This window comes from Eleginops maclovinus, chromosome 13 (genome assembly GCF_036324505.1).
Source record: "Eleginops maclovinus isolate JMC-PN-2008 ecotype Puerto Natales chromosome 13, JC_Emac_rtc_rv5, whole genome shotgun sequence".
Taxonomy (NCBI): domain Eukaryota; kingdom Metazoa; phylum Chordata; class Actinopteri; order Perciformes; family Eleginopidae; genus Eleginops; species Eleginops maclovinus.
Genome location: NC_086361.1, coordinates 8917342 through 8939440, shown reverse-complemented (window position 1 = coordinate 8939440; position 22099 = coordinate 8917342). Strand labels below are relative to the sequence as shown.

The window sequence follows — 22099 nt, the reverse complement described above, 5'->3', positions numbered from 1 at the left end:
TAAGAACAGACAGATGTATTTCTACTGGTATAAAAACATCCCTTTCTAGCTTTCGGATCCTATCATTACTCAAAATAATTTTTGAAAGTTTCCAAACTACAGCTACCACATGGGATAACAATCCATTTTAAAATGTTGAATATTCGTCCAACATTTTTTATTTGCTCCATCAATCAGTTAGGTATTACAAATACAATTAAAACAGTAAAAGTCGTTCAAAACTAAATTGAATTTATTTGTTTTGTGTCCATGTTGGACTTTAAACATGACATATAAAATATTGTATCACATTAAAGAAAATGTGTATAATATTTAAAAAAAGAACCAAAACAAAATACATATTTTTACTAATCTCCCCCCAAAACACAATAAGAGCGGAGAACTTAGAAACCAAACAACACAAACCGTAAAAGAATGTACATGATATAAAGCTAGAAATATCCAAAAAAAGATGCAAGTGTGAATATCAGAATCATGTTTTGTCATGTCTGCTACAATGTAGCATATAATAACAAAATCCTTCAGTCTTTCAGTCACATTAACTACTCCACAAGCAACTCAAAATTCTCTGCCTTTTCAAACTCTTCGTTCATCTGGGCCTCCAGTGCCTCCATCTCTGTGGTGCTTATCTGCTTGACCTTCTTCCTCCTTTTCTTCTCCTTGATCATAACTATTCCGGGGATGTTTAGGTCCATCTCAGGTATGGCTGATCCACAGTCCTCCGCCTCAAGCAGAGACGTGAATAAGTTTAGACCAGACAAGGATCCAGAAAGTTCGAGACCTGCCTTTGGCTTTTCGACTCTCCGGATCACTTCTGGGGTGTTCATCTTCTGAAAGCCGAACATGTTCTCCTTTGAGTCGGGGCTGTTGAAGGACTTGTCGCTGAGCCTGCTGTAGGAGCGCCGCACCTTCTGCGACCACACCGCGTCCCCTGGATCCACTGAGGGGGACTGGGGTTGAGAAGGGCCTGGCGGTGATGGGGGGAGTATCGGGGAGAGGATAACGGCCTTCTGCTTCTTTGCAGAAGAGGAGCCCCCACGGCTCGGGACAGGATCCGGAGTGGAGACCTTCGGCTTCTTCTGCTGGCCTGGCGTATTCTCCTTGTTTTGCTCCGACGGTGCGACTGTTTTTCTAGGAGCTATTTTCCTCACAGTAATACGGCGTTTAAGAGAAATCGAGATTTTGTTGTCAGGTTTAACCTGAATATTAGCCGGAGGAGAACTCAACCGCGGTGATCGTCTTCTCTGCGAGTCGTTAATGGGTTTTAACTCCACCATAATGCTTTTTGGCGTCCCTTCGTTCATACTGACCGTCTCCTGGTGATATAACCGCGTATGTCGAGATGAGTTTTACACTGTAAAGTTGTATCGTCACAAACAACTGCAGTCCGCTCAAATTGCCCGCCCGAGTCGCGTTGAAAGTACGCACTCGTGGTTTCCGGTGACGACAACAGTCAGCGCCACCTTTCTCAAACTTTTGCTGTGTAATCTGAACAGTAGAGGCTAAAAGGAAACCCGTGTGCTATTTCAACAATTTATAGGAATAGTCCACTTCATACCTGTTATACACAATGGAATATTTAGTTGGGATACAGGGACCTGATTTCGTCCTGGTTGCCGCCGATAATGTTGCAGCCAGCAGCATCATTCAGATGAAACATGGTATGACAACGCGTTAGCTTAGCGTTAGCCACTGTCGGTTGATTTAGCTATAACCTGCTAACAACACCTGTTTTTATAGTTGTTGTTCACACTTAGACCAGTTTGTGTTACTCACAGACTGTGCTTAAATAATTCCAATTTCACGTTGTGTTGGTGTGTAATATATATCTTCTCTAATATCGCATAATTTACTCATATTCTCAATTGAATTTAAGCTAACAAAGCTAACCGTAGCTAACGTTAAGTTAAAGTCGCGCATGCATCTAACCTATTCTGTTTTTCTCACAGTTTCCTTCCATAACTCACATCAGCAAGTGTATATGTGTAGAATAATGATTATGTACTCCACGGGGTTACATGTGTTTTCCGTTTTTAAAAAAATAAACAAGTTAGCCATGTTAGCACTAGCTGCCAAGTCAGGCTTCTGACAGTGAAAGTGAAAGAGATTACTGATTTCAAGTTACTCACTCTGGGAGTCCGTTAATGGCCGATTTCTTAAATCCTACAACCTATTTTTGTTTCAGGGGATACATTTTTTCACAAGCAATGCACAGAAAGATTCAGATATACATATGGAATCATACATATTTAAATACTACACCATAACGTCATGTATACATTCATTCAATAATCGCATCTCACAACAGTGTCAGCCAAACCGAGTGTCCAGGGCTGCTGAAGAGTGTTTGTATGTCTGACTAGATAAAAGTCATATTTATGTAATGATTTTTTGGGGGTAAGTGTTGATCAGAGTTATTTGATATTGTGCTAGGCTTGTAATGACAACAAGATTCGCATCTGAATAACTGGGTAGAGGAAGGCAGAACACACAGAAAATGATGTTTGTTTTTTTGCTTTTCAGACTATGACAAGATGTTCAAACTAAGTGAGAAGATCTTGCTGTTGTGTGTTGGAGAAGCGGGAGACACGGCACAGTTTGCAGAGTACATCCAGAAGAACGTTCAGCTCTACAAAATGAGGAACGGTAAGGACCTCTCAGATGTTAATTCTGCTGCAAAACATTCTTTCCTTGTTTTTGAAAGTTTCCTCTATCTGTAGATGTTGGCAAAGTGGCAATATTGGAAGGCAAATTGGGTTTACCAGAGAACAAGTGACCAGAAATGTTGTATCTAACAGTACTGTTTTTTTTCTCAGGTTATGAGCTCAGTCCATCAGCCGCCGCAAACTTCACAAGAAAGAATCTTGCAGACTACCTTCGGAGCAGGGTAACTATAACAATACAAACAACAACACATCTTTAAAATGAAATAGTCATTTTATCTTGGCCAAACTATAACAGTGTGCATATCATTTGCAAATTCAGATGAGTGTCCTATGAGTGGGTCGCAGATACGCAAGTGAAAAAGAAAAAAAATCACAGAAAAAAGTCAAACTTTATTTTGAAGGCTGGAATTTCTAATGCTACGTGTGCAGTAGCCGTTTGACTGGAAATGTGGAGAACAGAAACAGTTTTGAGTCTTCTGGCCAATCAGAATTAAGATTACAGCATGTTGCTGCAAGTTCCCATGGAGAATAACTTTGCGGTAGAACTACTCTGTATACATCCATGTCATTTACTGTTTTAAAAAAAGATATAATAATAATGAAAAAATGTGTAGGCTTTCCTTTTGACCCACAGAACAATGGGAGCTATCTACCCTATCCACAATTTAAAGTAATTCACACAGCATCTCCTCTCTCCTGTTCTTTCTGTGACGAGAAGCAGCTTCAGCTGTCAGAACAAAGTAACAAAAGATAAATGGCATGAAATATTATTAAATATGCCGGGTAATAATAGATATATAGTGTACCAGAATGTGTAGTTTACATGTTAGTATTTCAAAAAATCTCAGGGCCTACACTAATCTGATCTAGATTGACTTTGTGGTTGGACAAATGTGTAAACCATCAAACTTGTATTGCCAAAGCATTAAAAAGACCACATATCAAAGTGAAGAAAGCGGTATTATCCATTAGAAATGTATCCCCTTTTTTTATTGATGTGTTGATTTGAAAGAATGTGTTTCTGTTGGCACTGGTAGTTTCTAAATCTGATGGTCTTCTACTCTCAGCCCATAAAGCAGCCATCAGCTTCCTATAAAGCAGTGGTAGTAACTTTTATCTCTTTTTAATGTTTCCTCTGGGAAGATTTTGTTCTTTTACAGTTTGATGAGAGATATGACAATAATTATTACCATAGTATGGGGCAAGTTTCTTGTTTAAAACTCATTTCTGCACACTGTAGCATAAAGAGATGATTTCTTCTGGTTGGTCAACTTTATTATGTTTGATCCTCTTTAGGTCCTCACAGCTCATTGCCAATTCAATTATAGCGGGGGGGTTTGATCAAGAATAACATTGCTTTTAAATCATTCAGTTGTTATGCATGTATTTTCTTAATTAACAAGATAATCTCCACAATTTAACACACTTTTTAACGGAATAAGTTACCAGTTTCTTAAAAGTTCCCACTTGCCAAAAAGGTTTAAAAGATAATAGAGCAACCAGCCAAGTGATTCACCATATTGTCTTCTACTGTAATATACAGTTTGTTTTTACTAGACTGACTGATATGATTGCATGAAATAAAAAAAAACGTTTTGGTAATTAATATCATTGTTGTTCATCAAGAACATGCTGAGTGGCGTTGCTCCATCTGCTGAATTTGCCATGTATTCTATGAGCTGCTGTCTGGTATGCTTCTAGTGTAGGTTTTAGTTTTACCTTTGTGTTTAGAGGGGTCATATTATGCACATTTGCAGGTTCATTTTTGTATCTCTACTGTTACATGTTGAAAGGCTTTAATGTTCAAAAAGGTCTTTATTTTTCTCATACGGCCTGTGCTGCAGCACCTCTTTTCACCCTCTGTCAGAAACCAGAGCCCAGTCTGCTCTGATTGGTTAGCTGGCTGGCTCTGGATTGATTGGTCAACATTTAAGAGATGTCTTGCCAATAAAAGCACGAGTGTTGCATAGTGATGTCACAATGCTATGGAAGTAAACAAAAATGTCCAATGATGGTGTTTCAGGCGGGGGATAGTGTGTGGGAGAGAAATCCCCTCTGGGGGGAACTTTTTGGATTTTAGCCTTTGGAGACCATTTACATGCACCAAAAAAGCACATTACGGCTCCCCTTAAAAATGTTTTTCAAACCGATCGAAAAACATTTAACATCTGTATCTTTTATATTTCTTCAGTTAACAAAACAGTAGCTTATTAATCCCCTGTACTAGTCAATTAAGTATATTCATTATGCAGTGATTAGTGAATTTAAATTTCTGTTTTAACTTAATTACAGTCCTCTGTTTGCCTTTGCAATCTCATTTAGCTGCAGGGAACCAATGATACAATCACACACTCATTTATATACAAAAGTAATACTCACTTCACTCAATTGACAGGGAAAGTTACATATGTGTGAGGTTTACTCATCCGAATCCAAGGTGTGTTTTGATTTCCGATTTGGAATTATTAATCTGTTGGCAAGAAACTCAGCACTCAAACACAATGGAGGCCTTTCCTTTCTAAATCACTTGACACTACTGGGATGTAGTATTGGAGACATTCTGGTGGGAATTATGTCTCCCTTGTAATTAAACCCCTGTTTGTGTCCTTATCAGCATGAGACGTCTAAGCTGAACCAGTAGATGCGTTTTGACAGAGCAGGTACATTTGTCAGCTCGTTGTGAGTGGTGACAGAGGTTTCTCCCTTGAGACTTAATGACAACAGTTGAGCCTGCAGGAGTCTCCCACCATTACCCTACAGTTTCCCAGGGTATAATAATACAAAACACTACCGTTGCTTTGACCTTAAAGTTCAATACTAATCTGTAAAACAATGTGTGTACGTGCCGAATTTCGCCTTTTATTATTTAAGCTTAGATTTTCAAAAGGAAATTAAACCAGAAACCATTTATAATTTATCAGAGAGCCACGTAGAAGCAAAATACACTTTTATACCACACAGTGTTGAACATATCCATCATGTGATTGTTTCTCTGTTTGGCAGTGGTAAAGAACTTTTTTCAAATGTTACTATTTAATTGAATTATTTAAAACAATAAATATGAGATTAAAGATTAAGTAAAAGCATTTAAGGATGTCAATAGCTTTCAATACTTAAGTAATGAAGGTGGATAACTGGCCCTAGTAACAATATTATGCGGACTTGTTAGCACATACAAAGTGGCATTCGTAAAAATTTGGATACATTTTTCTATAAATAACTTGGTTTTCCATCGATCAGAATAATTTTAATGTCAATCAATTGTGTGATTCCAAGAATATCAGAAAGGGATGTCTATGGGGTCTCATAATTTGTCAAAGATATAATATTTTGCCGAAAAGCTGCACATTTTTGAATCGTTAACAAGCCAGTGATCCAACATTTTGCCTAAAACCGCTTTGTTCAATTTAGCTTTAATCAGTTATTGCGGGTGTGTTTTGCGTCTTAAGTTCCCAGAGATCCAAACAATGTCAACAATTGGGACGTGGGGAATGTCGCCAACCCACTCAGTTTGTTAAACGACAAATGCAGTGGCTTTCCTCATTGGGCTGCTTCATCAGTGGGTCATAGATACGTCCATCATTGAGTGATAGATGACTCAATGGACATTTGTTAAATCAAAATCTTTAAGAATATTACTTTGAATCCCTTTTCAAATATTTGCAAGTTAATTATTCTTCTCATTGTCAAATGATCAACTATTGTTTTGAGCCCTTTTTTGCATCTGCATTTACCTTGTAGCATTTACGTTAGTGTTTGTGTACACGGTGACATATGTGGGTTGAGATGTCACGCCCAATGCTCCAGTCAGCTCTGCTCCTCGTATCCCGGCGCCGTAACTCTTGCACTAATTTGTTAAGAGTAGTGCAGCCGCTGCCTGTCACAATAGCAGAAGGGTGAGAATAATTACAAAAAACAATTAGTGTGGCAGAGGAGGGAATGTGGGACACATCGAACGGGGGATAGGGGTAGAGCAGGAGCAGGGGGAGGAGGAGGTGCGGGGGTCCCAGGGGGAAACAGCCAGGCCCAGTAGACAACAGCACACAGACCGGAGTGTGAGAACGAGTAGGAGTCAACATACACACAGAAATACAAGATGCAGGAGGGACCTATAGGATCGTTTTTATTCTGTCAAGGTTGCTCATGTTGTGGAGGATAACATTTATATTCATGTCCTGCCATAAGCTGCGTGTGTATCGCTATTTTTCGTGCCTTACGGTTATGAATTTGGTTTTTATGAGTGCAGGATTTACTAATGCTGCGTTCTCAGGAGTGCTCAGAAACTGAAGCAAAAGCAGTTTCTCCGCTGCTTCCCACACCTTCCTCCAGCTATGCTCTCCTCACATTCATCAACCTCTAGAGTACACGGACATTTGCAAATTATGTTGTATAAACAGTTTTTTTTATGGTGTTTTTCCCCGTAGAACGTCTTGAGTATGTAGAATAGTTAATATGTGGTGTCCATTTGAATGTGAAAATCCTTTAATATCATCTACAAGTAACACTTCTTTAACAAACACACAGAAGATCGAAAATGACCTGATTTTGTGTCTCATTTGGGTCGATAATGATTCCCTTTGAAGAACTGTATGTGTGTTACACAAACAATTCCTACAATAACTCACAACTTTTATTAAGGGATTTTTCTTATAGATCAATCTATTCTCAATCACATTTATATATTCATACCTTTTTAGATCTACAAAGTATCCACAAATATAAACAAAACAAATGCCCATCAAAGTGTTCTTGTGACGTTTTCCTTTGTTCAACCCTTAACTCCAGATATATTCAATTAACAGCATCAAATTATTTCTTTTAATGTAGGATAACATATTAACAAAACTTTCTACATCTATCAATACTTTTGTTAATTGAAGGAAAACTCAGTCTTGAGTTATGCTGTTTGCTTTAAGGAAACAAATGATCCAAATTTGATTAAAAACAAACAATTATAAAGTTGTGGGATCCCCAACAAAACATTTCTAAAACATGCACTGCATACATTAAGCCAATTTGTTGACTAAAGCAACATTTAATGTAGATGTAGGTAGATAAACCGCCTGTAGTCCAAGACCATGCTCAGTCCCTGTCTGGGGAACTGGCTGCATATGTTGGACTTTATTTTAATTAATCTGATTAAATCATTCCAGATTCAAGTTGAGGCCAGACAGAAAGGAAGGATAATGATCTGCTTTCTATATCAAATCTTTTTTCCTTTTTTTTTTTCTACCATCCTTAAATCATCTTTCAAAAAAAAATCCTCATGTGATCCCACTGGCACATCCAGAGCCTTAGGTTAAAAACCACTGGCTGATAAATTAATCAGTGGTATATTGTTCATTCTGATGGCCTTATTCCTGCAGGATAAATTACAGATGAGTCCTTTAGTCTGAAAGATGTCATACCCCAGTGGCTGCAGACCTCCGGGAGGTGTAGTTAGCTAAAGTCAGCAGAGCATGTCGGCGCAGAGTAAGCGAAACTGCGTTCACATACGGCCGTGTGCTTACCAGCCGCCCGTCCACAAAAACAACTCCGCTAACCTCTGGAGTACTGCTCTCACTCAAGCTTTAGAGAGGAGACAAAGACGAGAAAAAAAACGGTAAGCAGAATCACCTGAGGCCTCGACTCTGCTGCCTGCGTATCGGTAATGATACACATGAAATTCACTGCAGAGCAAAACAACAACTGCTAAAGTTTTAAGGGCATTGAAACTCAGCATCTGCTCTGCCTCTATTTGTTTTAGCTTCCTGTCTGATGTGCTGCAATATTTGCCCAAAAATTGCAGATTGAAGATGTGTACAGATTCAAATTGATATTGAATTGACGGATGTAAGGCGTCTGAGACATGATGAGGTAAATAGATACAGGAAGTGGAGGCAGACAAGGTCATAAATATCACAGCTATTTACATTTTAATCTTTATTTTCTGATTTTTCAATAACGCCGCAGCAACAGTTAGCCTCTGAGTGCTGGTGATCTACAGCTGGCCCCATATGGGTTTGTAAAATATTTTGTAGCAGGGGCGGGCACACAATAGTGACAAATAATTACTGCCGCCATATTGCGCACGGCTCCCCTGCTCCTGCACAGATGAACAATTAATACAGCAGATTGAGGAGAAATGCCAATAAAGAGAACATGCCCCGGGGCAGGGTGCAAAAATAGGGGGAGAGAGGGAGGCAGTGGGAGGAAGGAAACGGGAGGGAGAGAGTGCTGGAACGTGGAAGCAGGGAGTTTGGGGATGAGTTTGTGAAGATTTTTAGCAGCCTGACCTTAATTTGTGTAACAGCTAAAGAGCTTTTTGCTCAGAATCCTACATTCATGATGTTCTAAAGGAACAGAGCCACGTCTGTCTTGTTTTATTTTTTGTTGAGATATTGATAAGAGGATCAATATCACTCAAACTAAATATATAGCTACCTCTAGATGCCTGTTTGCTTAGCACAAAGGCTAGAAACTGCTAGGCTTTCGCTGTCCAACGATAACTTTACCTGCCTCACATTTCAAGCTCTCAAAATAACACTTTAGCTTACCCTTCAAATCGATTGACTGGGACTTAAAAGTTTTGATGATAATCCTGTTAGTTGGTGTAAAACTGATTGAACCGCTGATTGATTTGACAATTTGTTTTTACTATTTTTAAAACTACTAGTAAATTGTAGTTTAGTAAATGGTAGTTTGTGGTATGGATTATCTCTCGGGTACCTTTTCTTTTTAAATCAGGCTAGCAGTTTCGTCTCTGTGCTAAGCTCGTGCTTGCTGCAGCTTCATTTTTACCGTACATAAGAGTGGTATCAATCTCATCTGACTCTCAGCAAGCGTGCAAATACAAGTATTATTTTTAGAAAATCCCTAAAAAACCGTTGGAGGTGGTTAGTGTCCGCTGGAGGCATCAGAAGCAACACACAGTTAAAGCTTTTGTTTCGCCACACAGCGGTCTCCTTGTTTGGCTGAGAAACAAACGACAGCAGGGGGGGTTAAAAAATATGATGTGTATTGTTTGTATGTGAACATGGGTGTGAGTTCAGGTGGCTTGGTTAACAAGGTGCCTGCTTCCCTCCTAGGTGACATGGGAAGGGAAGGTTATTTTGATGCCAAGTCTGTATTATTGTTACATTGTAACCAGCGAGACAGGTGTCTGGTGGGTGGGGGGTGACGCCACTGGGGCGTTCGCAGGCTCACGGAGGAGTTAAAGCACACACACGCATAGATATCCAACCTGAGAATCACGCCTGTTGTGCACACTAACCAACACTGGTTCTCACGTGTGCATTCATCGTTAACACACAGACTAAAGCCCGCTCCACAGGGAGCATAACGATCATCATTTCCCTTGTGGCAAACACAGCACTAACACACAAGTCACAGAAATAAGCAGGCTGCTCAGAGATAAATTGAAACGAGAGGGCAGGTGCGCGGATCACAACTCGCCTGGCGTCATATGAATAACATTTGCCTCACTGCATGATAGAAATGCTATAGTATATTTTATTTGTTGCTTTTCAACCCGACACAGTGCACTGCTTATAACTCACTCAAACATTTGGGTCATAAGTTGTTGTGAAATCCCCCAAAACTGCCTAGCTTTAAAGGGATTTTTTTAAAATGAAGAACAGTAGCTTGCAACAACGAAGAGAGAAAATTAGCGTTTTTGAGGAAGAGAACGGAGAAGAGGCTGGGAGCGTAAAAGATGTAATTTAATAAGAGAGGAAGGAGGGAGGGGGGGAGGAAGGGGGCAAGAGAAACGACTTTAGAAGTTTTTAATGAGCCCTGGCATTACTCCAGGGCACAGGGTGAAGACGGCGGAGAGGGGAGGAGGGAGGGAGGTAAAGAGGGGATGGAGAGGGAGGGAGTGCGCTATGCAGGAGCAACAGGGGTGCTAACTCCCAGCAGATGTCACACTGCCAGTGACACCCTGATTGCCCCTCCTCACAAACACACTCGTGTCCTCTGACGCCCTTTCACCTTTCCTAACCCTCCACCTCTCTCCGGCTACCCCTTATTGAGCGAGAGTCAAATAATAATAGCGATTAGTGGAGAAAGAAGTTGTACTTTTCAAGTTGTAAGATGTCTCGATCTGATTCCTGAAACTACTGATGGGAATGTTGGCACATCTAATTAGAGAGAAGAACTATTTATGTGCAATATCGTGCAACATGACGATAAAATACACACAGCATATACTCGTGTTTACATATCGAGGCAGTTGCCAGCTGTTGAGCTTTCTGTAATGCTTACACTGGAGTAGTCTTCATACTGAGAAAACGCTGTGGAGATACGTCTGGCTTTGCAACACGCATGTGAAAGCGAATTTTTCCTGCCGTGTTTATATGTAACAATCAATGCAAAGATACTGAAAGGACGGAATTTGAGCAGGGTCTTTCTCATAACGTGGAAGTTACAAATGTTCAATTTGCCTTATTAAATTGAGGGACGCTCTAGCGCAAAAGCATATCATTCCTAAGATGCTTCTAATATTGTTAAATCAGAAATATATATATATATATACCATTTTTATCGGGTGTTTATTCCGGCATCCCTTTGATTTCTTTATTGCTAATGAAGGGGCCCTATCATGCTAATTTTCTGGTTCACATTTGTATTTTGTGCCTCTATTTTGACATGTCTCCACGCTTTAATGTTCAAATAGCTCTTTATTTTTCTCATACTGCCTGCGCTGCAGCACCTCTTTTCCCCCTCTGTCTGAAACCAAAAACCCAGTCTGCTCTGATCGGTTAGCTAGCCAGCTCTTTGGTGATTGGTCAGACGCTTAAAGTTGTCCCGCCTCTTAGCCTATCATGTATAATGTGTTGGAGCGCTAGCCAATAGAAGTGTTATATTGTCATGTCACTATGTTGCAGGAGTAAACACACTGCTGTAGTAAAACAGATCAATGGTTTCTACATGGGAGTTAGCCCCTCCTCTCAGCCTCCCAAGACTGAGAATTAATCAAAATAATCACAAGACTCACTAAAAATTCCCTCCATATTTGGTGTGAACATAGCATTACACCTTATTAAATCCCTTCTCATAGAGCTGAATATTAATCCGCCACTCCTGTCTCCAGACTCCTTATCACGTTAACCTGTTGCTGGCGGGCTACGATGACACAGACGGCCCCGGTCTCTACTACATGGACCACCTGTCTTCCCTGTCCAAGGCCCCCTTTGCTGCCCACGGCTACGGAGCCTTCCTCACTCTCTCCATCCTTGACCAGCACTACAGACCAGGTCAGTGAGGGAGTGCCTCATGCATGTTGTCTTTGTCTTTATTGCTCCTGTGAGACGAGAGCAAAATAATGAAATGATTTCCTTCACACTCCTGGTACAAATTAATGTCACTGTACGGGCTCTTGTTAATAATTTCACCTCAATGCAAAGATTAGTTTAGAAACAAGACGCTTTGTATGCTGTATTGCATGGAAGTTTGAAGTTTAAATATCCCTGATATATCTGTAAAATTCTGTCTTCTAGATCTGACCCGAGAGGAGGCAGTGGATCTGCTGAAGAAGTGCATCGAGGAAGTGAGTTCAAGAGATCTAAATCATTCGTTTTTTTAATATGAAGAGGACTAATAAGCATCTTATTAAACTATTATGATGTTCAGCCTCTGCCACACAAAAAAGGGACATTTACAGGAACTCTGATTTGGCTCGCATGGATTGAGCCTCATTGTTGGGTGTCCAGAAAGCAAGATGTACAAAAATGACATTACATAACAATTGTATATCGTATTTAGAATAACTCCTGTAAGTGTCATTTTCCTCTGTTTTCCTCTGTTTCTTAGTAACTTGCCTTTTTCAAATTATTTCATCATCTCAAATTACAAAAACCATCAATGACAGATCCATGTCACCTATTAAGTTGCAGCTATTCGGCTCACTTGTCAGCCCCCGCCTTGCATCGCGCTTTGCTAGTAGAAGGGGAGCGTTAGTTATACACATTTGCTTTGTACCGAAGCGCCAGTTATATATGTTAATGTATATACACTTACATAGGTTCAGTAATGGCAGTAACCCACATTGTTTATGATTCTGACTCTCCTCCAAATAGCTGTTTCTGTTTGACAAAATTCTACATCCATTCTGCTTATTCGTGCCTTATCTTAATATTTCTTGTGTGTTTCCCCCCCTCCAGCTGAGGAAGCGCTTCATCCTGAACCTTCCCTCCTTCACTGTCCGTTTGATTGACAAGGAGGGCATCCATGACCTGGAGAAGATCTGCACCGGCGCCAAGTGACCGCTCACTGCTTAACAATCGACCCCCACGCCCTCGTTTCTTTCCTTCTTTTTTTTTTTGTACCGTTGACCTCCTTGCTCTTTCTGTTCCAATAAAAAGTGACACACAGTTGAGATACAAGCTCTTTGTCCCTGTGGTGCTTTCTCGTTGCTCTCTATTCTACTCATCTGCACATGGAAAGAGAACAGCCTCCTGGCTGTGTACTTTTGCACTTGTACTCAGTGAGTGTGCGTGTGCAATGTACACAGCTCGTGCTTTTACACGTGTAATAAAACAAACATGCACATATAATGTTACTTAAAAGGGAAAAAGTCGATTTCTGATAAGATTTCTTCCCCAAATGAACAATCTGCGTAGTAAAGTAAAAATAATGTTGTTTTTTAATTTCTCAATTCTACTTTATCAATCCCTGTAGGGGAAATTTAATTTACAAGCTATGTGATATACACTAGTTTAATTGAGTATATAAGTTATAGATGATAGAAACAAGGTATTTGTTAACATGGAACCCTGATATTATTAAAATCAATATATCCATGTAGTTAATTGAATTATCTCCAAAAATTGCCTGAACTAGAGCTTAATTCAAACCTCTGACGCAGTCGGTAAACATTACCTGCACAGAGTTGGCATCAGCTGCAGAACTAATGCTTCGGCTTAAGTTGTACAGGTGTTCTGATACTGATTCGCCTGAGCAGGGTTAAAAGTAAATCCAATTTAATACTGTATGTGCTGTTATTTCTACAGCCTCTGGTTATTTCACCAGCAATACACACTGAATTAGAAAGTTGAAAAATGAACCAAAGTGAATTATTATGTGCCACACACATCATCAGATATCCATCCTATCAACACTGAATGTTGAGTAGGCAAAAGCAGAAGATACAGATCAATGCATGTTTGTGTTTTACTGCTGTTATTATTCCTACTTAAGATCTGCTTTTCATGCTGATATTAATCACACCTCGCAGTCTTCTTTGCCAGCACATGTAGTTTGCTCAATTGTTCTACACTAGGGATGACGAATGAGCAAAATCAATTTAAATCTCAAAAAAACTATAACTGAAACTCTCAGAAAAAAACAATTTAGACAAACAAATATATTTCTTTCATTCTTTCTTTCCCTTTCTCTTTCATATAATGCCCCTCATCTTCTAAAAAGAAAGAAAGAGCATTCAGGTCTTACCTATTACTTACTCGCATACCAATTTCTACTACCAGTTTTTCAAGATTGAAGTAAATAGCAAGGTCACAGGCTGATGCGTCCGTGAATGAGCTGTAAAATATTTATAGCTCACTATCAGGGTGCAATTGTATAAAAATAAACCAAATCTTAATGTCTATAGCTAAAAACCATGTAATGCACAACTGCTGGATAAAAACATGGTAACATTTAAATGAAAGCGTTGGCTTCCTGCACACTGTCAGCAATATGATTATTGGAACTGCACCATCTTTGTTACTTTTGTCAGGCATCAAATTCCTGATATGAAACAACAATTCCTCAATTTTAAAGCCACAGGCTGAATTTTGAGTAGATGTGCTGACAGTGCGCCTTTTTTAAATGTATTTGTTACTGAAATTAGTTTGGAAGGATCAAGGATGAGCCTGTAGGCAGTAGTGGAAAGTATATCTACGAAAGTACTGTACTCATTACACATTTTAGGTGCTTCATATTGTATTGTATTTTGCTGCGGTAACGAAAAAATGTCCCAATTTGGGATAAATAAAGTATTTCTGATTCTGATTGTATTTACTTTAAAGGCCTACTCCACTACATTCAGAGAGAAACATTATGCGTTTAACTCTTATTTTATTAATCAGCTTTACTCACAAGTAACTTCAACATTTAAGAGTTGTTCACATTGAGAGAAGATTAATCGCCATTTTCTTTTAATTGGTTATATGATTTTTGATCCTAAATTATTTCATTCCTTTATCTTCATAAATATTACTGTTTTATTATTTTAATAATTTAATTGTATTATTACAATAATTATTCCTTATTGATCAATATATAAAGATTATATGATTACAGTCACAGGGGCCATTCTTCTCCATTGAATATTTTTACTTCGAAGAACATTTTTTAGTTAACATTAACATACTTTAATTTGAATGCGGTATAGGATATGAATTCTTCCTCTAACATTGCCTGTGTTTACATGATGATCTTTTTTGGGGGAAAAAAACACATATATTTAAATGGTTTGCTAAAAAAAAAGCTGCTGTGACAGATACATTTTGACTTTAGTGTAACAGTAATTGAGCATTTGCTTACATACAGCTGTAAATGCAAAAACCAGGCCAAGTTGGTAACATCACAGCTGAACGTGTGTGTGTGTGTGTGTGCGCGTGCATGCGTGCATGCGTGCATGCGTGCGTGCGTGCGTGTGTGTGTGAGAGAGAGAGCGAGACAGCATGTGTACCAGAGTGTGTGTGGCTCTATCATCTTCTCCTCTCTCCACCACAGACAGGTGATTAATAAACATTAAACAATCCCTCCTCTCTCAAACACACCGGAATCTGACGGGAAGAGCAGCATATGTTTGCCTGCAGGCACAGGGAGAGATGGAGAGCGGCCCCGCTGAGTGTCAGATAGAGGGAGAGAATAGGGGGGAGAGGAGGACGAGGGGAGGGGGGAGTTAGGTTACAGAGTGGGAGATAAAGGGATTTGTGGGGGGGTAATGAGATGGGAGGAGAGAAAGGGAGATATAGGCATAGGTAGAAATGAGTGATGTTTGAGCGCGTGTAGGAGCAGGCGACACGTGTATGTGTGCAGTCCCTGGAAAGCAGTAATTGCAGTGAGTATCTCGTCCTGGTTAAATAAAGTGAAGGACTGTGGGGGGGGGGGGGGGGGGGGGGGGGAGAGAGAGGTGTTCTGTGGGAGAAACATTGAACAGATGGATGGAGGGGGGAGCCGAGGTGTGTTGAGGCTTGTTGGGTGCTGGGGGTCGCACCGCTGCCTCTGCTCTCCCAGGTAAAGTGTTCAGGGCTGCAGCTGTGACGCCACCGTCTCCCCGGGCCTCTGCTGGAGCCTTGCATGCAATACAGAGGCCCTGATTTATTTTCCTTTGAGTGGCCCCTTGGGGTGCACACAGAAATATGTCCATGGCCTCTAAATCCAGAAAACCTCAGCCCATGCGTTTCACAAATACTAAGACAATTAGTTAATTAATTGTTTATAGATTGACAGAAAATTAAGCAACATTTCATTACGTAATGAGGGCTATAAGACTTAGAGTCTGCAGACAATTTAGCAGCTTTGTGACGCTTTCAGCGACATTAAAACCATTGACTGTGAGAAACAGGAAAGGCCCTTCAAGAACCTGAATTTGATCCTTCTGGGCTACTGTAGATTTATGGTTGACTTTGCGGTAGGCCCTCAGGGAAAAGCACCAGTTAATGCAATTCATTTCGTAGTGGCCTAGCTGTGGAATTGTAAACTTTGGGTCACATGATGCTATTGGAGTCGAAAAGACATTGGGGAAGAGATCAGAGATGATATGAAGCCTGAGCTGATGTAGGCTAGATGTTATTTATGAACCATTGATAGTAAGAATTCTGGTAATTGTATTATAAGAACTTTTTGACATTTTTTTTCGGGAAAGAAAGATCCATGATTCAGATATAAATATATCCTTGAAGGTTTAGACAGCAATTCTTAGTTTCAGGTGAATTAACTTGAATGAAAAGACAATTATTAATATTATATCCCATTTCTGCAAATAGATACCCCAGAATTCTACATACTAGAGATTTAAGCTTTGAGCTAAAAGCTAACGTCAGCATGCTATGCTAATGGTAAGCGCATATTATTTTCTACTTTGCACAAAACACAAATTAAAGCTGAGGCTAATTAGAGCACTTTTGGAAAATGTATTGGATAAATAAATATAATAATGTTGATCTAATGATGATTATTTCAATTCATCCTGATGGCATCATGAATGTTTGTTACCAAATTTCAAAGCAATCCATCCAATGGTTTTTGAGTCGTTGAGTCACGCTCATAGTACTGCTGGATGAGAAGTCATAGAATCACTGCAGTCTTTTGGGTATATCCTCTGGGCAACATGAATGTCACACATTTGTGTACAAATCCATATTAAAGATACTGGGGACCATGACTGTCAAAGGGTTGATACAAATCCTTGGGATAGTCAGTCTGGAACAAAGTGGTGGAACAACCAATATTGCCATCCCTGCTTTTATCTGTTTAAATCATAAGGAATTGTTTATAATTTGATTTATTTTACTGTTGGTCAAGTGAAACAAATTGAAGGCTCAAGGCCTGTTGGAAACTGTGATGGACATTTGTCTCCACTTTCTGACATTTTATAGATAAAGCATTAACCTAAAAAAAGCGACACATCAATCAATAATGAAATTAAATGTTATCTGCAGCCCTCGCTCTGACCTTCCTGTTGAAGTCACAAAAGACTTTGCCCACAGGGATCAGTAAAAAATATCATTAATGTGCCAAATAGAAAGAGGAAGCATTTAATGCGAGCAAAAACAAAACACCATTGGGATTTAAAGTAAGTTGAAGTGAGCAGTGGCATTTGTGTTCTTAAAGCTGCCATTACTTTTTATGGTTCTGATACCCAGATGAAAACATAAAAACCCAGTCGTGAAACTAAACCGATCAGTTTCTTAATTCTTTAATAATATATTACATTTATGCAGTAATACAATAATAATAACAACAGTAATAACATTAATAATAAACATACACTGAAAGTACAAAATGATTTGTGTTATTTTTCTTAAGTTACCAACACATAGTACTTCAAAATAAAAGAAACCAATTCTCCTTTAGCTGCCTTTGTACTATTAGAGAACCCAGAGAACTCGATTTCCCATGACCACCCAGGAAGAAGAACTACATATGTCCAATTGGGTGGAGTTAAAAGTCTCCCAGAGTTCAAGAAGAGCAAAGAGCAGGTTGCTGTCTCGGATATGGCTTTACGACACTTCCCAGATGAGTTCAGTCCAAAAATTGTATATAAGTGTGTGTGTGTGTTTGTGGGACTGATGAAGGCAGGGTTCTGTAAAAGGCAGACATGTTTACCAAAAAAAAAGGGGGGGGGGGGGGAATAAATACAGTCGTATGTAGGAACTCATCCTGAAGAGGTGTTTTGAAGATGCCATCATGACACAAACCAGCTGAGAAGACAGGTCCATGCGCCGTGTTGAGTGAGGTGGACACACATTACAGTACAGATATCATCATGAACCCCCCACTCCTCGACGAGGGGCCCGCAGAGGTTGTTCTGGGAGGTAAAAGTCTCAGTTTTTGGGGGTGAAGGTAAAGACCCAGAGGGGTAATGGTGTGTCTTTTCCCCCTCTTTTTCTCTTCCTTTCCGCCTCTCATCCTCCATCATCGTCCTCCCTCTATTTGCGGTGCTTCATTTCCTTTTCATGGTGGCTCTTTCCTCCACCCTCTCCTTTGTCCAGCATTTTGATCGCCTCCATCAGGTAGCTCTGGAAGGCGGAGAGGGCGGCGCAGATGGCGGGGGTACCGAAACCGTGGGTGAGCAGGCTGAAGTGGGTGAGGCTGCCCTGGACGCCGGGCTCCAGGCAGGGGGTTGGTCGACTGCCACCCAGCGGGGAGCGGTCCTGGGACATCATGTCGACAAACTCCTTACAGATCTCTCTGAAAGAAAAAGAGACAGGATATTAGTCTGTTATTCTTTATTTATTTTCACATTTGATTAAGTTTTAATCTTAATGAATGGTTTTAAAAAGTACAGTTCTCAACTTTTCGATCAATGCCAAGCCATAGCACACTTATAGGGTTGGGTGTACTCTGATTAAAACCTGTATTAAGTGCCTTTGTACAAATGTTACACCCTCAAAAGAAAGGAGGTTGGTGTGCTTTTTTTAAAAAAGGGGGGAATAAATAACATGATAGACCTGAAACATTTGAATATAGTTTTGTCCCCTCGACTATTGGTATCTTTTTACCTTAATTAAGGAGTTCACCATTTAACATGGATCTGTGTGACTTGGTATCTACTGAAAAAACTCTTAAAAACAATAATTTAGAATAAAACAAGATCTGTGTCATATCTGTGATGCTATTAAATATTAATATGTTACTACAAAAATGTAAGGTAGAGTGAATCCAGTATGTTTCAGTGCCAGTTTTGAAGTGTCAAATAAAGTAGAAAAAAACAACACTTCATTATGATGATTTTTGGGATAATTTGGTTAACTTTAATTGTTTGGCCAGTATTAGTTGGCTTTTTAGTGTGGATAAAGTTCCAAAACATTGGATCCTACACTTCCCATAATGCACTTAGTGTAGTCTTTTGTTAGACCCTCCCTGTTTAACCCACATCATTTAAACTCCATGCCCATTGGTTTGTAACACATAACTTATGCTGTTAAATTTGCAGTCACAAAGCCCCACTGACATACCTAGCGACAAAACTCCTAGCACTCCCTTTCACCAATGAATTGACATGTAAAATCAGTAGAGGGCCCCTTTAAAGAATTTGCAGTTGGGGGGGTGAAGCACTCACTTGGTGGCGAGCAGCATGCTGCGCCGTGTTGGGAGCTGGTCCGGCTCGCTCTGCCTGCACAGATACTCAGCTGTGGCTCTGGCTGGAAACTCTGTCTCACACACATAACCAAAGTCCCGCGCCAGATGGACGGCCTCACCTGCAGGGGGGTGGGGGGGAGAGGGATGAAGAGAGGGAGAAGAGTGAGAGTGTATCTAACCAGTACAAATGGGGATTATGGTCTGCATTAATAAGACAAAAAGGCCTCTTTAGTTGTGTGTTTTCAGGAGCCAAATGTCAGTGCTCCAGTTTAGATTTAATGTCAGATAAATTATCCATTTATATGCTTTGTGAATGATTCCAATTTAAAGGGCTGCTGTAACGGCTCTGGGGTCGGGTCAGGTCAGGAGATAAAGTCTGCAGCCATTCTTCTCACTTTCACCACTCAAACAGTTCACCGCTCTTTGGCTTTGTGAGGCAGCCGCAGCTTTTTCAAGTGACACCATCGGTGCATCCAGCCAGCCACTGTACGGCTTGTGTATTCATGTCTGCTCATGCGAGGAGATTTCTATGTGAATATGTGTCTCTATCTGTCAGGATATATGCAGGTCACTGTATGTATGTGTGTGTGTGTGTGTGTGTGTGTGTGTGTGTGTGTGTGTGTGTGTGTGTGTGTGTGTGTGTGTGTGTGTGTGTGTGTGTGTGTGTGTGTGTGTGTGTGTGTGTGTGTGTGTGTGTGTGTGTGTGTGTGTGTGTGTGTGTTTGTCCCTACCCTCCACTAGAGATGTTAGCAGAGTGACGTTGGCTGCCTTGCGTCGCCCGGCGGGCAGGTTGAGGCCAATCTTCTCCAGACGCTCTCTCAGACAGCGGCCACCATTCTTTGACTTCGCCCTGAGGGGGGACAGGGAGACAGAGAGAGCAGTTTTTAGAAGATGGTCCTTCTATGTGTTTGTGTGTGTGTGTTTGTGTGTGCCTGGCTGTGTGTGTGAGCATGCATTTGTGTATGTGCGCGTTTATGTAATTGAATGTGAAGCTGAAATCTCCCTACAGTATGTTCCCTGTCAACAGCGATAGGATCTTGTATTTTTCCCCTGTTTTTAGTCGTTACTCTTGCCTGTTCTCAAAACTTTATTTATTCTTTTATACCTATATGTAAGAACATTTATATATGTATTTATTTATATGATAGGAAGCAGTTTCAAAGGAAGTCTTCAGAGCCTCTTCTTAAGTAAAAGTACTATAGTGTCAAACTAGGTCATGCAGTTACTGCAGTAAAACAACAGATTAACAGACAAACGTTCTTGAAATATCCAAAGAATAATACTTATTATGTATAAAACAGCCCCTGTTAGTAATACTGTATATTGTTATATTAATTGACTACAAGGTCTGGTGTATTTATGTAAAGTAGCATTTTACTTCTCTATTTAGCTGAAGAGAAGCTAATACTCGATATACTCTTGAATTTATTGTATTTACTTTATTCTATAATAAAGATCTTGATTTCTAAAGTTACTACAGTTGTAAAAACTATAGTGGGTTACAAAGTACTTTTTTTCATCTGAAATGCATAAAAGTATAAAGCAAAACGTAAAATATATATAGTTAAGTACCTGAAAATAATAGTGATTAGTTATCAGGGGTCGCTGTCTCTCTCAGCTGAGGTTTACGATAGTGACTTCCCTTTAGATCTTTTAATTATGTCCTTTTAAAGTACTTCTGCCTGCAACCCAAATCATAAAGTTGTTTTCTGGCCCCGAGGCCGTGGCTCATTAAACCACATTGCTCCTCTTGTGATCAGTCCCATGACCCATTTTGTGTCCTCAGCTCTGGGCCTATGGTAAAGTTAAAGCGCTCTTATTCTGAAAGGCTTTAGAAAAATAGAGTACAAGCTGGATAGCAGAAGATGTGCAATCTTTACTATCAAATCCAATGTAAAGAAGCAGCTTGACGTCTATGCTTAAAGGTATTTCCAATGTATTTTGGCTGTAATGCTTTTGTTAACCTTGTAAAATGGCATTAAAAACTGAAAATTAGCGCTTTGTCAGCTTCCATTTCTCCCCTGCACTGTCGTTTCTGAGATTGAGTGAAGACTTAATAAATGCTGGGTCTTGTTTTTTTTCTTTGACGATACCAAAAAGCATAATATCTCCCCTGAAAATTCCTGAAAGCTGTTTTTTATTCACTTACAGAACAGCAAAGCTCTCCTGTTTTGTGCCATTAAAATGCAATGTAAAGGCAGCCCAATATTCTCTTGAATAGCATTGTTTTTATAATTATGAGTGAGTTTTGATCTAAATCACATCAGGAATTTGCTAGTTAATCCGTCAAAAAAGAACAGAATAAAATGCACTTAAATAGGAAGTATTTAGATTTGAATTCCCTTCATTTGTTCTGTCAGTTATTTACAGGAATAAGAGAGTAAAAAACAAAATTGGCAGCAAAGTGTAACAGCTGTTTCCATCCAAGTTATTAAAGACATTGATAATCATTACATATGTTTGATGCATCTTAGACCCCTAAACCAAGGAAAGATTTTCCATTTCCACTTTACTCTTCAGTAGGCCTATAGAAGATTTAAGATGAATCAGACAAAGATGGGAATCAATGGTAAATGCCACATGTTTGTCTTTAAGCATGGGCCTTAAGGAACACTATTTTGACTGTCCAAAAAACAACCACC

At 39.7% G+C, this 22099-nt stretch overlaps 3 protein-coding genes across 4 annotated transcripts in view; 1 reads left to right on the top strand and 2 right to left on the bottom strand.

The window, feature by feature from the left end:
• Positions 1 to 330: 330 nt before the first annotated feature.
• On the bottom strand, positions 331 to 1437 carry cdca5 (cell division cycle associated 5). Its single transcript, XM_063899826.1, has one exon. It carries the CDS (start codon positions 1302 to 1304, stop codon positions 543 to 545), a length of 762 nt encoding a protein of 253 aa, XP_063755896.1. The 5' UTR covers positions 1305 to 1437; the 3' UTR covers positions 331 to 542.
• A 3-nt stretch (positions 1438 to 1440) lies between these two features.
• On the top strand, positions 1441 to 13027 carry psmb2 (proteasome 20S subunit beta 2). The gene is made up of 6 exons (XM_063899827.1): positions 1441 to 1661; positions 2524 to 2646; positions 2817 to 2887; positions 11737 to 11899; positions 12143 to 12192; positions 12806 to 13027. Exons 1-6 carry the CDS (start codon positions 1571 to 1573, stop codon positions 12905 to 12907), a joined length of 600 nt encoding a protein of 199 aa, XP_063755897.1. The 5' UTR covers positions 1441 to 1570; the 3' UTR covers positions 12908 to 13027.
• A 4606-nt stretch (positions 13028 to 17633) lies between these two features.
• The window catches only part of tfap2e (transcription factor AP-2 epsilon), a 12472-nt gene continuing 8006 nt past the window's right edge, over positions 17634 to 22099 (bottom strand). For both annotated transcript variants that reach the window (XM_063899581.1, XM_063899583.1), the window contains exons 5-7: positions 20189 to 20307; positions 19438 to 19576; positions 17634 to 18566 (exon numbers count right to left, since the gene is read on the bottom strand). In XM_063899581.1, coding sequence (XP_063755651.1) covers positions 18305 to 18566; positions 19438 to 19576; positions 20189 to 20307 — 520 coding nt within the window. In that variant the 3' untranslated portion in view covers positions 17634 to 18304. The remainder of the gene's footprint in view (positions 18567 to 19437; positions 19577 to 20188; positions 20308 to 22099) is intronic.

What these genes read in the sequence shown, in the direction of transcription:
- cdca5 (XM_063899826.1), bottom strand. Translation starts at nt 1,304, where the DNA reads ATGAACGAAGGGACGCCAAAAAGCATTATGGTGGAGTTAAAACCCATT.
- psmb2 (XM_063899827.1), top strand. Translation starts at nt 1,571, where the DNA reads ATGGAATATTTAGTTGGGATACAGGGACCTGATTTCGTCCTGGTTGCC. An exon ending in CAGACTACCTTCGGAGCAGG is followed by an intron (nt 2,888 to 11,736) that starts GTAACTATAACA and finishes TCCTGTCTCCAG; the next exon opens with ACTCCTTATCACGTTAACCT. An exon ending in TGACCAGCACTACAGACCAG is followed by an intron (nt 11,900 to 12,142) that starts GTCAGTGAGGGA and finishes TCTGTCTTCTAG; the next exon opens with ATCTGACCCGAGAGGAGGCA.